This window comes from Lethenteron reissneri, chromosome 12 (genome assembly GCF_015708825.2).
Source record: "Lethenteron reissneri isolate LAM-NWPU_2019-01 chromosome 12, ASM1570882v1, whole genome shotgun sequence".
Classification (NCBI taxonomy): Eukaryota; Metazoa; Chordata; class Hyperoartia; order Petromyzontiformes; family Petromyzontidae; genus Lethenteron; species Lethenteron reissneri.
In genome coordinates, this window is record NC_083790.1 from 13874056 (window position 1) to 13891384 (window position 17329).

At 47.5% G+C, this 17329-nt stretch overlaps 1 protein-coding gene across 1 annotated transcript in view; it reads right to left on the minus strand.

Moving 5' to 3' along the window:
• The window catches only part of SEC22B (SEC22 homolog B, vesicle trafficking protein), a 42004-nt gene extending 25570 nt beyond the window's left edge, over positions 1-16434 (minus strand). The window contains exon 1 of the mRNA XM_061550766.1: positions 16241-16434. Coding sequence (XP_061406750.1) covers positions 16241-16324 — 84 coding nt within the window. The 5' untranslated portion in view covers positions 16325-16434. The remainder of the gene's footprint in view (positions 1-16240) is intronic.
• Between the last annotated feature and the right edge of the window lie 895 nt (positions 16435-17329).

The window sequence follows — 17329 nt, forward strand, 5'->3', positions numbered from 1 at the left end:
GTCGATTGAGCATGGCTGATGATGATGATGAACATTGGCATGTAATGTACATGCATCGTAAATAATCTAATCTCACGTGCATTGTTTATTTGTCAGCATAATAAATTTCAGTTAATGAATATATTTTACGTGCCTACTCAACACTTTGGGTAGTTGCTAGATTTGTAGGTAAGACACAAGGTTGCCATTTATTAATTTGAAAAATTCTGTTTGGCATTTATTAATTATAAATAATTCTGACATGATACATTATTTAATTTATTATTTTATCTTTATACGTGACTTTACCAAAATAACCAAAGAATAATTCCTGCAGTCACAAAAGCTCCAAAATTAAGATTGAACCACTTCTACGGGGAAGTTCTAAGTTTACCTTTTTCTCTCTCTCTGGGTTTTTTGTTCTCTCTCTCTCTGCCTGTATATTTAGTGTACTTTTTTCTGTCTACACTCGTTTTTTGTCGTTTTTATGTTCTGCTCTGTCTGTGTCTCCGTTCCTCTTCTTTTTATGTTTTGTCTTTCTTTAGAATTTTCACACTTAAATTCTAACTTGGCAATCTTTGAAATACGTAATCGACCAGGCTATGCGTTGTGTGTTGACCGACTCTCTGTGTCATATTACGTAACATTTCGATATTTTGCTAGGTTATTTAATTTAGTGTTCTTTCTCCCTCTCTCCTAATGTTCAATCCTGCTTACTTTACTACGCGTCTCTTCGTACTAATTGACATGTACATTTTTTCTCTAAACCCTTAGGCCGCTGTCGGTAGCCTAAAAGAGGCCTAGAAATAGGGTTTCGTTCCACCAAGTGGGGCACTACCTACTTTTTTATATTTAACATCAGAAATATATAGAGATTACTTAGGAAAAAGTTATCCGCACACAACCTTGCAGTTTTTGAGAAAAATGATGCTAAAGGTGCCCATTTTGAAAAAAAGGGAAACCATAGGGAATTTTGCACTTTCAAACCTGTTTATCATATAAACCCAAAAATGCAGAATTACCACTTGATGTACAAGATAAACCAGTTTGAAATGTGTGATATACCTGAAGTTGCTATCTATGCACAGTAAACATGATAAGATTATCAAGAACACTTCTACTGTAGCATTAACATCCCAATTACTTCTCATTATGTTGTTCCAATTCAAAAGTAATATTTGAGGTAAAATCTGAATAACAAATAGAATTAAGCCAAAATATAATATATAAAAAACACTTTTCAAAATAACACATTTAATGGTGAATTGTCAATTCGCATGCACGAGCAGTAACTGCACTACATGTACATATTCACAGGAATGATTATTGTAAATAAGATTTAATTTTGATTGATTTATATTAAATATATGTCCTATATTAATTTTATTATCATATACACATCACTAAATATCAAGATCACTGTCCTCACTATCAGATTCACATGAAACAATATCCTCAGTTAATCTCACATTGTCACAATGAACACATTTACATAGGTCAGTGCAGGCCAGGCCAGCCTTGTGGCATGAGCACCTTCCACCTGTACAAGTACCAGACTTACACCCACAGTGGAGTGACCCTAAAATCTGTTGAAGAGCTGGATCTTTAGTCATCCATGATATGATGAGATCACCATCCTTGACAATCCATCCAAAGCCGTCTGGACTGGGAGCATTTATAAAAGGATCCAATGCTCTCCTGTGGATTGCGGCTTGGTAGTTAGCACGCTTGAAGTGCTCTGTAAGTGCATCTTTTGTTGGAGGTAATGCCTGTTCGGAAGAGGCCTGGACACAGAACCTATTGTATCTGTCCAAATTAACATCTGATACCTTTTCTCCATACAGCTCACACACAAAACGTTCTATGGTCACAAATGTGGTGCTGTCCATTTCAAATTGCCTCCCAAGAGCAACAAATGCACTGATGTACTCTGCATTTCCAGACACTATATTTAGTGGTTTCTCTTTTCCTTTCCCATAAAAGGAACTAGTTGAGTCACAGCCAGTGAATGTGTGTAGTCCTATCAGTGCCTCTGTTAGTGAAGGACCCAAAGCAGAACCAATAGCGTGGAGATCTAACATTCTTTGCCTGTCTTTTGTTCCTGTCAGAAGTACATCTTTGCTGAGGGAAGCCTAGCCATTATTGAAAGTGAAATGATAGCAACATCAGTGTCAGGACTCTGGATGATTATCTTATTATAAAGTTCACTCCAGGCATGTTTTGCATGAAGCAGGAGCCTCGTGTCAGCTTCTTCATGGTCACAAGTCAAAGATTCTACCTCTTTGACAGACATAATGCCATCTTTAAAAGTGAGTTGATGACATACATTTCTGTGTGCCACAAAGATAGCTATGTCTTTTCCAGCTGCTTGTAAAGGCACAGTTCTCCATGTCTCAAAGAGAAAGTCTGTCAAGGCTTTTTTATTTTCACTACTGGCTAGAAACATGGTCCACTGACTTGGAGTATTCTGCTTGATGCTGTATATTTGCAGTAATTGTTGTCCAGCAACAGCACGTCTTGATCGTTCAGCATTTTTGATGCTCATTGCCGGGTAGCGATCAATGACAAAATCGACCCTTGGACAACTGAACTTTCTACCCATCTTAATCATAAGTTGAAGAAGATCATCTGCAAGTTCACCGAATGTGTCTGGTATATTCTTGAGACTCCTGATCAATGCCATGCCATCTATCAGTAGGGCACCATTATCACCAACAGTCTTGTTCACATGACAGTCCTTGTTCTTTGATTCTAAACAAGCTAGAAAAGCAGCCTTGTTTGTTTTGGCTAATGAACCATCAGTGCTTGCTAGCGGGGATGAGATATTGCCAAGTGAATATGTCAGAATCTCTTTCAAGTTTACAGACAGGGATTGACTTATCACTAACAGTCGTGCAAAGAGTCTCCTGTCATTTTTTAGAATGACTTGATTTCCATCTTTGGTCTTGGATGATTTCTTCATTTGATCCCCAAACGTAGTGAGCTTCAAGGACTTTATTGGAGAGACGAAGTCTGTTTTTGATGACTGGACTCGATCTTGGATGAAAATTTTCAGCGCTGTTTCACCTTTATCACAAGCACGTTGTATGTCATCTCTGACAGTCTTTGTAGCAACAACACCAGAGCTAATACATACAAGATCTTCACGAGGCAGCAAGGGATTGATCATAGACTCAACTGCTGAAACCAAAGATATAACAGCAGCATTGTCTTTTGCAATTCTTGTTGCACCCAACTCTTTATGACCCCTCTCTTCATGTTGCATTCCAGCCATCATTTCACACTGCCTTGTGATTGCAGAACGTTCAGGATGAGACAGTATCCATCGCTGGACGGCACCTCTGTTCAATGTTATCCCAGTTATGCCGCCTTTGGTCTTTGAATCACGGTTGCAGGTTTGTTCTATTGCTTGGTCACAAGCTATGGATGAGAACCTGTTAGCATCCTTACGCTGTACTGTCCAGTTTCCTTTTGCAGTAACTTCTTCATAGCAGTGTGGATGAGTCTTTGGAAGATTGATCATCTCGACCCAATATGCTGATAGGTACCTTGCATAATTTTGGCGGTCATATGCAAAATACCATGTCAGCATACGTCTCACTGTTGCTAAGTGAAGGCTCCAGTCAGAGCATTAGATAGGACATGTATATTTAAAGCCCTACCTTCTATAGATAAATAATTTGATTATGGAATTACATTGCATTCACACGCAATATGTAAATGTAATTGGAGTAATCCCACAGATTTGTGAACAAACATTTTTTTGTACCTACATATATGTTTTTTCAGTTTTGCTGAGAAATCTTGTGTAATCTCGATAGCAGGATTTGTGGTATCGGACCTCGATTGCAATGCAGTCTTTCCCACAAATGTGTGTCAGAATGCTCTCATCTGATTTCATTTGAGCTGCCTCACGAAGAAGTCCTATATTAAAGATATGAAGAATAAATTATAAACCCAGTTGGCAATATATTAGCTTGCATAACATTCAATTCAAGTGAGTAAACATACCTGTGTTAATCGAGCTTGATCGCCGCTATCAGATGAAGCTGCGCTGCTTACGTCCTCCTCCATGTTTACATGTGCGTAGTGATATTGGCTTGATTTTGGCTCTGACCTACTTACATTTTCGATGCTGATTGGTTGAAAATCTAGCTCAACAGTTTTATATGTCTCAATACGCAGTCAATATAGTGCGCCAATAAATGACACTTTTCTCATTAACTGCAGGATAATGCGTGGAGAACTTTTTGCTTGGATACCTTTTATTAACGTTGAACATATTGAGCAAAAGAAAAAGTAGTGCCCCGTTTGTCGGAACGAAACTGAACGATACAGCTCATGTACAGCGGCCTACCTCCCTCTCTCTGCCTCCGCCCCCCTCTGTCTATTTAAGGCCACCCCACAGAGACGATCCCCCCTCTCTGTACCTGTGTTGCTCTCTCTATGTATCTTGGTGATATCTGTCTGCTTATATGTCTGTCTATAGTTTTCTGGTTAGATTTTATGTTGCTATTTCATTATACCTGATGATGATTGCTTGTGTTGCAATCGAAACATCGTATGCTATTATTTAATTTATTATTTTATCTTTATACTTGACTTTACCGAAAGAACCAAAGAATAATTCCTGCAGTCACGAAAGCTCCAAAATTATGATAATTGACAGTATTTGAATATTATACAGGTAGGAACAACAGGTTCCACACTGCCCATCAGGGATTATTTGTCTGTCTGTCTGTCGTGCATATTTGTCTGTCGTGCACTCTGCGCAGTTCAGTGACTGTCTTGGCATATTGGAGTTTGCCTGACTGCAAAAGTTTTCTGGCGCGATCGCCGATGTTTAGTGCAACCATTGGCAGTGTGGAGATAGTGGGGATGTTCGCAACCATCGGTGACGTCTGGCCACAGTACAGCGGCGGGTGCCCAATAAAGGACGAGACGCCCGAAGAGCGTGGTGCCCGACTGGAGCGCGCGCGCGTCGCGTTGGCTGTCCGACGTGCCGCGTCCCAGACGCCCGAAGAGTGTGCTGCCCAACTGGAGCTCGCGCGCGTCGCGAAGGCCGAGAAGCGACGCGTCAGCGTCGATACTGAGGACGCCATGCTGGCGTCTCTCGCCGAGACCGCTCTCGCTGAGCAGGACCCTTATGAGGAGACTGTCAGGTTCCTGGCGAAGTCGCAAAATTTTGCGAAGGATCTGCATCTGGCGCTGCTGTACTTCCACCTGTGCGCAAACCATCCCGACGCCTTTGTCTTCAACGATGAGAGCATGCGTGGGCCTAACGGACCCGCGACGCCTGCCCGCTGCCCCAGGGGCAGACTTTTTCCGCCATGTGGAAGTCGTTCGTTAAGGACCTGAACGCCGGCCAGTTGGTGGACTTGATTTTCAACATCATCGGTGGCGACAGTTTGCGCCTCGTCATCATCGACGAGGTCAGCATGCTGCCGGCTGCCTTCCTCGTGCTGTTGGACCAGCGCCTGCGCTCAATGTACAATCCACGCGTGGTTTTCAGGGGCATCTCCATCCTCCTGGTGGGCGACTTCATACAGCTGCCGGTCACATGCGGGCGCGATTTATATCGCGTCATGTACGGCGCCGTGTCGTCGGAAGACCTGATGGCGCGCTCCCTATTCGAGCGATTCCATGTATTTGAGATGACTGAGCAGCTCCGGGCCGCTGGCTGTCCGAATCATTGCCGGCGCCTCCAGGGGATGCGGGCGCTACCGCGGCGCTACCCGACGGGGACCCGCTGGACGGATGCCGACTGCGCCTTCCGCCCCATCACCGACGACATAATCGATGGCCTGACGGCACCGATTACCAAGACCGAGATCGCCGCAGATCCGGCCTGGCTCACGGAATCCACGTGCCTGACGACAAGCAATCGCGATCGGGCCGTCATCAATGCTGCACGTGCTGTACACGTCGCCGTCGCCACGGGTCGACACGTTCTGCGGTGGCGTCGGCGCCTGAAGCGCGACGTTCCCGTCTCGCTGCAGTCACTGCTCTACCAGGAGGACAATCCCGAGCTGTTCGGGTACTTCGTCGCTGGCTGCCCTGCCCAGATCCTCGACAATGGCAACGGCAACGTCGTCTACAATGTCGCGAATGGCATGCCCTGCACGCTGGTATCCGTCGCGTGGGACAATGCGGACGAACGCCGTGCCACCATCGCCGCCATACGTGCTCAAAGCGACAGCGGCGACGACGGCGTCCGCCGTGTCATTGACGTGCCGATGCCGCCTGACCATATCATCGTCTCCGTGCATGGGGTCGATGTGGCCGCATGGCCGCGTCATCTCAACGTCGCCCCGCGCGATGCTGACGGTGGTGTTGACGCGGTCCACATCCCGATCGGACTGATCCAACGCAAGCCGAAGACGATCCGGATCGGCAAGGTCACGGTCGCCTACGAGATGCACGCGGTCGACCTGTCGTTCGCAATCACCACATGGAAATGCCAGGGCGGAACGTTCGCGTACATCATCGCCCTGCTGAAGCCAAGTCGCGGCAGCCCGAATCTGTCATTCGAGTTGCTGTACGTGATGTTCAGCCGCGTGTGGCGCATCTCAAGACATTGCGGTCGAATATACATTCGACGAAATGGCAAATAGACATTGGCAAAAACGGCATGTGGCAACCATGCGCGGGACCACAGGCTCGCAAGCCACTCATCCCACGCGGGAAACGGTCGCGGCCGGAGGAGCCAGCTCTGACACCGCAAGAGTCTGCTGTGGCGGTGAAGCGGCGGAGGTCCAAACCAAGCCTGCCTCTGCCCGATCCGCTCGTCCTGCGCAAGAAACGGTCGCGGCCAGAGGAGCCAGCTCCGACGCCACAAGAGTCTGCTGTGGCGGTGAATCGGCGACCAAGCCCGCCTCCGCACGGCGTCACTCCACGTTGTCCGCCCCCTGTCTCGGTCGAACACGTCGTCTTCGTTCTGGGGTGCGGAAGGCTGTTCCCGAACGACTTCCGCTGCTTACAACCTGGCCAGTGGTTGAACGACACCATCATCAACCTGTTCGGGCAGTTCTACTGCCTGCCGCGAGCGGCATACGTCCACCTGTTCAACACATTCCTGTACACCAAGTTCTTGGCGGGCCATCTCGACGACTTGAATTGCGTCTTCGATGGCGTGTCTTCCAGGCCGGTGTGGATCATACCGATCCACGAGCAGTCGCACTGGCAGATCTTGGTCATCGTCAACGCCACGTGCCAACCAAGGTCGACTGCCATGCTTGTTAGACTCAATGGCTGCGTGGGGGCAGTCGCGCAACGCCAAGAGAATCGCGGCCTTCGCCAGCACAGTGGTGGCCCGGGTCGTGCGCGCCGAATCGATAAACACGCCGGTGGCGATCACCACCGTGGCAATCATCACGGTGCTTGTGCCGCAGCAACCGAACGGCTACGACTGCGGCATCTACGCCCTGCTCAACATCGTGGCCGTTCAAGGACCAGGTCAGGTGGATTGGCGCGCGTGGTACACACAGGAGGCGGCGTCACAGCACAGGCGCGACCTGCTGCAGCAGCTGCATGAACTTAAAGACCTACAGCAATAAATCAACAATCATCATCAGATGCCATAGTAACAGCTACAACCTCCAACCCGACTACGGTATCCAACACGGATCGCACGAATGCGCTGTCCAACCAAGTTCCTACCTGCCCACTCTGAAGGAACATGTTACACTATGTATTATTCTACCCACCCGACTGTATACCACACCGCTGTATATTCACTATACAATTACAATACTATATATTACCTTATCTATATATATAAAATCGTGCATGTCTGTCTGTCTGTGTGTGTGTGGATTTCGGACCATACGCACTTTCATTGGACGGCGGTTGCCCCTGGCAACGGCTAGCGACGCCTTCGCCGCTTTCATTGGACCTGGCAACGGCTAGCGACGCCTTCGCCAAGGGCTGCAGTTTCATTGGACGGCGGTTGCCCCTGCCAACGGCTAGCCACGCCTTCGCCACTTTCATATGCTCCGTAAATAATTAAATAATAGCAATTACACAGTATTGTTCGAGCGCTGAGGGGGGGGGGGAAGGCACGCCACCCGTACCCTGCCTTTGCCGGCTGGACAATTTTGGCGAGGCCGCAGGCTCTGCATGCTACTAGGCCTCGACACCCACCACGCCACTCTGAGGTAAATTCATCAAAGTTTTTCCTACTATTCACTCCACCCCCACCACAATGTGTGCAATTTATATTACTTTTAAACCCAACGCGCCAACAATCGATTACTTAAATGTTCACTGTACAAATAGTCATTAAGCTGGGTCAGCGTACTGCCAGTCTATCATGTAGACTGTAGCCTGCTTATTAAACTCGGTGAGCGTACTGCCACTCTATCATGTACACTCTAGCCTGCTTATGAAGCTGAGTGCGTGTACTGCCAGTCTATAATGTGGACTGTAGCCTGGTTATTATAATCGATTCTTTATATGTTCTTTGTACAAATAGTCATTAAGCTGGTTGAGCGACCCCAGTTCCATTCCAACTCACGCCCACCACCGCTGACGATTATTTGAAACGGACCTGGGCCTCCCCTAGGTCGACTCAGCCTCAAACGCGTAACTGCTGTCGTGTGTGAACATCGTCACTGGGGAGACAAAGGCGGCCGGCCATCGTGGATCCAAGTCCCGGGCGAAGCCGGGTCATGTGTATGTGTGTATGTGTTTATGTGTATGTCTGTGTGTCTCTATGTATGTGTGTATGTACGTGTGTGCATGTGTTTGTGTGCATGTATGTGTGTGTATGTATGTGTGTGTATGTGTTTCTGTGTATGTATGCGTGTGTACGTATGTGTGTTATATGTGTGTCTGTGTGTCTGCATGTATGTGTGTGTGTATTGTGTATGTATGTGTGTGTTTGTGTGTATGTGTTTGTCTCTGTGTATGTATGTGTGTATGTCTGTGTGTGTATGTATGTGGGTTTTTTTTATGTGTTTATGTCTATGTCTGTGTGTCTGTATGTATGTGTGTATGTACGTGTGTGTATGTGTTTGTGTGTATGTATGTGTGTGTATGTATGTGTGTGTGTATGTGTTTCTGTGTATGTATGTGTGTGTATGTATGTGTGTTATGTGTGTCTCTGTGTGTCTGCATGTATGTCTGTGTGTATTGTGTATGTGTTTGTGTGTATGTATGTGTGTGTTTGTGTGTATGTGTATGTCTGTGTGTATGTATGTGTGTGTATGTGTGTATGTGTTTGTGTGTATGTGTGTGTATGTGTGTGTATGTGTTTGTATGTGTTTGTGTGTTTACGCTCGCATTACACAAATGTCTTGCAGGTCTAAGGCGTTCCTCGCGCAGCATTGCCGCTTTATTATTGCAGTCGTTTACTGCCGTGCGCACCCTGAAAGTCGTGTGTGTCTGCAGCAAGCGCGTGTATGTGTACCTATGGACGCGCACGCGTGTGTTGTGTAGGGGGAACGGTAGTGTAGTGCTTAGCGTGCTGTCTGTGTCTGTGTGTGTGTGTCTGTGTGTGTGTCTGTGTGTGTGTCTGTGTGTGGTGTGTGGGGAGCAGTAGTGTAGTGCTTAGCGTGCTGTCTGTGTGTCTGTGTGTGTGTGTCTGTCTGTGTCTGTCTGTGTGTGTCTGCGTGTGTCTGTGTGTGTGTCTGTGTGTGTGTCTGTGCGTGTGTGGTGTGTGAGGAGCGGTGGGTGTAGTGCTTAACGCTACGCTGCGCTACCAACCCGGCAAACCGAGTTCGATTCCCGCTCACGGCCACCACCGGTGACGATTATTTGAACCTCCCCTAGGTCGACTAAGCCTCAAACGAGTAACTGGTGTGGCGTATTAACATCGGCACTGGGGAGACAAAGGTGGCCGGGCGTGGTGGATCCAAGTCCCGGGCGAAGCCGGGTCATGTGTATGTGTGTATATGTTTGTGTATGTCTGTGTGTCTGTATGCATGTGTGTATGTATGTGTGTGTATGTGTTTGTGTGTATGTGTGTGTGTATGTATGTGGGTTTTTTTGTATGTGTTTATGTGTATGTCTGCGTGTCTGTATGTATGTGTGTATGTACGTCTGTGGATGTGTTTATGTGTATGTATGTGTGTGTATGTATGTGTGTTATGTGTCTGTCTGTGTGTCTGCATGTATGTGTGTGTGTATTGTCTATGTTTTTGTATGTATGTATGTGTGTGTTTGTGTGTATGTGTATGTCTGTGTGTATGTATGTGTGTGTATGTGTGTGTATGTGTTTGTGTGTATGTGTGTGTATGTATGTGTGTGTATGTGTTTGTATGTGTTTGTGTGTTTACGCTCGCATTACACAAATGTGTTGCAGGTCTAAGGCGTTCCTCGCGCAGCATTGCCGCTTTCTTTTTTCAGTCGTTTACTGCTGTACGCACCCTGACAGTCGTGTGTGTCTGCAGCAAGCGCGTGTATGTGTACCTATGTGTAGGGGGAACGGTAGTGTAGTGCTTAGCGTGCTGTCTGTGTGTGTGTGTCTGTGTGTGTGTGTCTGTGTGTGTGTGTCTGTGTGTGTGTCTGTGTGTGTGCGTGTGTGGTGTGTGGGGAGCGGTAGTGTAGTGGTTAGCGTGCTGTCTGTGTGTCTGTGTGTGTGTGTCTGTCTGTGTGTGTCTGCGTGTGTCTGTGTGTGTGTCTGTGTGTGTGTCTGTGCGTGTGTGGTGTGTGAGGAGCGGTGGGTGTAGTGGTTAACGCTACGCTGCGCTACAAACCCGGCGAACCGAGTTCCATTCCCGCTCACGGCCACCACCGGTGACGATTATTTGAACCTCCCCTAGGTCGACTCAGCCTCAAACGAGTAACTGGTGTGGCGTATTAACATCGCCACTGGGGAGACAAAGGCGGCCGTGCGTGAGTGGTGAGGAGGGAGAGTGGTGAGGGAGGGAGAGTGGTGAGGGAGGGAGAGTGGGGAGGGACAGTGGTGAGGGAGGGAGAGTGGTGAGGGAGGGACTCAGCCGCAAAACGAGTAACTGGTGTGGCGTATTAACATCGCCACTGGGGAGACAAAGGCGGCCAGCCGTGGTGGATACAAGTCCCGGGCGAAGCCGGGTAGTACAGCTAGTACATTATATTAAACATTACACTTTTATACTATTTATTATTATACAATCTGCTATACACTATACCATTGACCGTCGCGTGAAAGGTACTAAGAGGAAGCAACGAATATGTCAATGGGAGAGTGGTATCAGGAGACTTGCAGCAGAGCAAAGACTCCATTCCCTGCGGAGAATACAAAAGATATATAGTCAATGCCAGTGAGTGGACTGCGGTCTGAAAGTCACCGTAAACGTGAACACAATCAGTTAAGATCCGAAATGGTTTATTACGTCCTTTCAATGATTGCCGAGCCAGAATCCATCTTCTCGGTTGAAATTGTCTGTGTTTGTATATGTGGATCGCCTCATGAACAAATCTCTCATGGTAGCCAGAGGGCTTGCAGAGAACATCTGTCTTGGAGAAGTCAATGTCATGTGAGCCCACTGAATTGTAACAGTGATCTGCCACGGCTGAGGTGTTTGTCCTCCCGTGTTTCAGGTCTGCTTTATGTTCACGGATGCGGTCTGAGACATGTCGTTTGGTTTCTCCAATGTAACTGCTACCACAGAGGCAACTTAGTTTGTAGACGCCAGGGTACTGTATGTCTGGAACCACATCTTTTACAGACGGGACCAGATCACGGACTTTATGTACCATGTTGAATCGGACCTGGATCTTGTGTTTATTCAGGATTTTGGAGATCTTTTTTGTGACCCCCGTAATGTAGGGTAAGGTGATGGTTTTGAATGGCTCCTCAACAGGATCCTTCTTGATGGTTGGAGTGATGGCTTTACGGATTGTGTAGTCGGAGTAACCATTAGCCTTGAGACAGACCTGTTCTTCACCTGAGGACGGCTGCTTGCGTTGTGGTCGAAACGTCGTGAGAATTGTATTTTATTAGGTTTTATTTTTATTCTTTTATTATTTCCCTTCTACGCGACTTTGCCGAAAGAACCAAGAAGATGAATCCCTGCAGTCACGAAAGCTTTAAATCGAAATTGTTATTGTTCATAGTCACTGCTTATGATTGTATTGTAGTTAGGGGTCGGTCACTGGTCACTATAGAGTTGTGTTAGGTGTTGTCATGTTGCGTGCGCACGAGGGATGTATATTACAGCCAGGACGGCTGCGTTTTTATTCGTGGGGGGGGGGGGATGATGTAGTGTGGTGAAATACGCGGTGCGCACAGGATCCAGGTTCGTTTCAGCACAGTACACAAAATCCGTGATTTAATGCCATGTGTAAAGGATGTGATTCCTGACATGCAATACCCTGGTGTCTACAAACCGAGTTGTGGTTGTGGCAGCAGTTACATTGGGGAAACGAAACGACATGTCTCGGACCGCGTTCTTGAACACAAGGCAGATCTGAAACACGGTAGGACCAATACCTCTGCCATTGCTGATCATCGTTTTAACGCTGTGGGCTCACACGAAATTGATTTTTCCAAGACGGAGGTACTCTGCAAATCTACCGGCTACCTTAGACATTTATTCATCAAGCCATCCAGATATATAAACACAAACACAACTTCAACCGAGAAGATGGGTACAAACTGAGCAATCATTGGAAGGACGTTATTAACCAGCTAAAGTCTTAACTGACTGTGATGGTTCCGTCCTACCTGCCTATGTCAGCTGTTATTTCTGACTCTCTGTCTCTCTCTCTCTCTCTATGCCTGTCTTTGAGATCTCTCACATGTCCTTTGGATTGTACTCTCATGCTCACGTGTCCTTTGGATTGCACTCTCATGCTCACATGCCCTTTGGATTGTACTCTCATGCTCACATGTCCTTTGGATTGCACTCTCATGCTCACATGCCCTTTGGATTGCACTATCATGCTCACGTGTCCTTTGGATTGCACTCTCATGCTCACATGTCCTTTGGATTGCACCTCTCATGCTCACATGCCCTTTGGATTGCACTCTCAAGTTCACGTCCTTTGGATTGCACTCTCATGGTGCTAATCTCTCATTAACAATGCTGTTGTGCGCACATGCGGGCATGATACTGTGATGCGGCAACGGAAGCTCATTCATGCTAATCTCCATCCCTAATCCCTCTCCCCCTAATCTCCCCCATTAACACAACTGACGTGCTTGCGTCCGGGGGTGGAATTCCTTTCAATCTCAGACTCCGCTTGCTTGCCCATCGCCACAGAGTATCGGTGCAGTGTGATTTGTGTGTGTGGAACAGCTGCGTGGGCGGACGAGCAGCGAGGGAAGACCTGCAGCACGAGCGCTCGTTAAATTAATCGCCTGCAGGTGCGCGCGTGTTTTTGCCGCTGCTGTAGTGCTAACCGTGGGGTGTGCGTGTGTTAGAATACAAACGTCAGCCGACGCGCGCGTGTTCGCGCAGCCGTTTTAGAGCGCGTCTTAGTGCGGGTGCGGGGCAGCGCACAACCTCCTGCCAACGCGCGCGTGTTCGCGCAGTCGCTGTAGTGTTAGCTGTGGGGGCGTGTGTGCGTTGCAGTATAATTGCCCGCAGGAGCGCGAGCATTCGCAGGTGCTGTAGCATTAGCGTCGGTGTGTGTGTGTGCGGAGTAACCCCGTGTGGCGGCGAGCCAGCAATTTAGCGATGTCCCTCAGAGGGGGCGCTAACACGGGGGGGCCTAGCACCCGGTCGGCGGGGGCCCGGCGGGGGCCCGGCGGGGGCCGATCGACGCGGTGGAGGAGGAAGCGGAGGAGTGGAGGGGGCGGACATCGCACCCTACTTGCCCAGCATACCTGAGCGGTATTATCTTTTCATCGACTGCGTAATGCTGTATGAAAGCTACCTGGCATATCACTCCATACCAAGCTTTGGGTCTTCTCAGCCACAATTATATTTTCCCTTCTCTATACTCGAAATAATATCTGTGCCGGTATTTAACATTCAGGCTGGCCGTGCCTACGATCCATCCTGGGTTAAACCAGGCTGGATTGTGTTAAGAGCTCACAAATCCTTTAAAGATCTGGAGACAGTGCCATCAGTAAACTGCTCCGGCAGGCTAGGCTACATTGGCTGGGTCAGGTAACCTGCTTCAGTTTCAGCTTCATGTATTTGGTATAGCTCTTTGGTTCTTTTGGTAAAGTCACGTATAAAGATAAAATAATAAATTATCATCAGGTATAAATGAAATAGCAACAAAAATCTAACCAGAAAACTATAGACAGACATATAAGCAGACAGATATCACCAAGATACAGAGAGAGAGTAACACATAGGCACAGAGAGGGAGATCGTCTCTGTGGCGAGGCCTTAAATAGACAGAGGGGGGCGGGGGCGGAGAGAGGGAGGGGTTAGAGAAAAAATTAACATGTCAATGAGTACGGCGACGCGTGGTCAAGTACGCAAGCTTGAACATTAGGAAAGAGGGAGAAAGAACATACTAAATTAAATAACTTAGCAAAATATCGAAATGTTATGTAATACAACACAGAGAGTCGGTCAACACACAACGCATAGCCTGGTCGATTACGTATTTCAAAGATTGCTAAGTTAGAATTTAAGTGTGAAAATTCCAAAGAGAGACAAAACATAAAACAAGAGGAACGGAGACAGACAGAGCAGAACATAAGAACGACAAAAAACGAGTGTAGACAGAAAAAGTACACTAAATACACAGGCAGAGAGAGAAAACAAAAAACCCAGAGAGAGAGAAAAAGATAAACTTGAAACTTCCCCGTAGAAGTGGTTCGATCTTAAATTTGGAGCTTTCGTGACTGCAGGAATTACTCTTTGGTTCTTTCAGTAAAGTCACGTATAAAGATAAAATAATAAATTAAATAATAGCATACAACGTTTCGATTGCAACACACGCAATCATCATGTATTACATAACATTTCGATATTTTGCTAGGTTATTTAATTTAGTGTGTTCTTTCTCCCTCTTTCCTAATGTTCAAGCTTGCGTACTTGACCACGCGTCGCCGTACTCATTGACATGTAAATTTTTTCTCTAACCCCTCCCTCTCTCCGCCCCCGCCCCCCTCTGTCTATTTAAGGCCTCGCCACAGAGACGATCTCCCTCTCTGTGCCTATGTGTTACTCTCTCTCTATGTATCTTGGTGATATCTGTCTGCTTATATGTCTGTCTATAGTTTTCTGGTTAGATTTTTGTTGCTATTTCATTTATACCTGATGATGATTGCTTGTGTTGCAATCGAAACGTCGTATGCAATTATTTAATTTATTATTTTATCTTTATACGTGACTTTACCGAAAGAACCAAAGAGTAATTCCTGCAGTCACGAAAGCTCCAAATGTAAGATCGTATTTGGTATAGCCCTGTGAGCCATTCGGCTCTTGAATCGGGTGCAACCGCAACAAACAAAAAACAAAAACATGAACAAAAAAACATCTTAAAGAGACTATGTGCAAATCTTAAAGTGACCACGCGCATAACCCAACCACCGTATACCCAAGCAGCTTCTGTTTGGATGGATAGGGGGGGTGGCTAAATGGGTGCGCGGCACGGGCTGGAGAAAAGATGGATCAGGTGTGGTACACGAGAATGTGCAGCTGATTTGAATTGTCGATGACTGACACCAGCGGTGTCAAGATCGGCTTCTGTGGAGGCTCATTAAGGACATTACTGGGCAGTTTTAGGAAGTCGCCTTTCAATAAAGGAGGGCAGAAAAGGGACGCTCACAACAACAAACGAAGCACCGGGTGGCTAAAGCGCAAGTTGGCGCAGTGCGGGGCACAGCTGGTGCATTTGCCAGTCATCTCGACCAACCCAAAGTACCTGAGTCTGTCGCGTGACCTCCTGCCAGTGAGCTTTCCTTACTTCACATGGCCTCAAGGTACACCTAGTCTGGCACAAGCACCGTGCTGACGTCACCACCACTTGGTGGATATTCGCGGCTGTTGGTGTGCGTGCACATACATACATAGTGGCACGCTGTACAGATGGCGTGGAGGACTGGCGGGCAGGAGCGTGGGCTGGCGGTGGAGCGTGGGCTGGCGGTGGAGCGTGGGCTGATGGTGGAGCGTGGGCTGATGGTGGAGCGCGGGTTGATGGGAGCGCGGGCTGGTGGTGGAGCGCGGGCTGGTGGTGGAGCGCGGGCTGGTGGTGGAGCGTGGGCTGGTGGATGAGCGTGGGCTGGTGGATGAGTGCGGTTTGATGAAGCGTGGGCTGGTGGTGGAGCGTGGGCTGGTGGATGAGTGCGGGTTGATGAAGCATGGGCTGGTGAAGGAGCGCGGACTCGCTGCGTGACAATTGTTAGCGTGGCGCCACTTCCCGTTCTCACCTGCTCGTTCTGCTGGTTCTCCTGCATGGAGGCCGCCAGCGGAAGCCCGTCCGCCACCCGCGCTATCATCGTCATCGCCACCATGGCTGCGGAGGAGACGCAGGCGGGACTCTCGCGGGGAGAGACGCGAGGAGAGAGTACGGCCTGCGGGTGACGTGGCCCTGCGACCCCTGACCCGTGACGTCACCGCTCCGGCACACGTGTCGAAAACAGCTGATGGCCGGTTCGAAGCGCCAGAATCGATTCCCGATTCACTCGCGCAACGATTGCTCGTGATGATTCCAATGATTGAGGGGAGTCAGAATTGATTACTCATCTAGGAAATTATGGAATAGATTCCCAATCTACCCCACCGAAACAAACTAACTTCTGCATTGTAGAATATTTTATTATCGTTTTAATTGTTGTATTAATACAGCACGAACAATGCACGAACGACTACGCGATGAAAACGAACCCATGTACAGAAGAATAAACATGTAAATGACGGATCTGAATACTTTCGTAATACCTGAATGTTAAACCATTCAGATACATATAAATACTGTACTGCATACTAAAAAATAACAGCAAAAATATGAAAATAACCTATAAATAATCACAATAAAAATCTAATTTATAAATTCCAACCCATGAATAATCACAATTCATACCTATCACCGTTCATTAAAATGAGTTTACTTTATGAATAAAAAAACGATTCTCTTTTATAATTCAAGGTTTGGAATCAATGACGTGGCTGGATTCTGCTCGATTCAGGCCAACACGAGAATCAATTTCGAAACTCGCCTTAAACGGGGGCTCTCAGGAATCGATTCGAGTGGGAAGGACTCAAGCACAAACCGCGTAAACCGACAGCCTTGTCCACACCACCAGCTTCAGCAGAACTAAAAGTGTCTGTGTGCATGTGTGGGGGCTACTGCCCCCCGATTCCTCTCTGTGAGACATAACTCTCAGCTGGCACCTTGGTCACCTTGTTCATTCAAACACCCTCCGCATGCCTTCCCTCAAACATTGGTAATAACTACCCGCACGCTACTGTTCAACTCCGTGCACGCTCTAAAAACGGCATGGCAGCTGGGAGTCGGA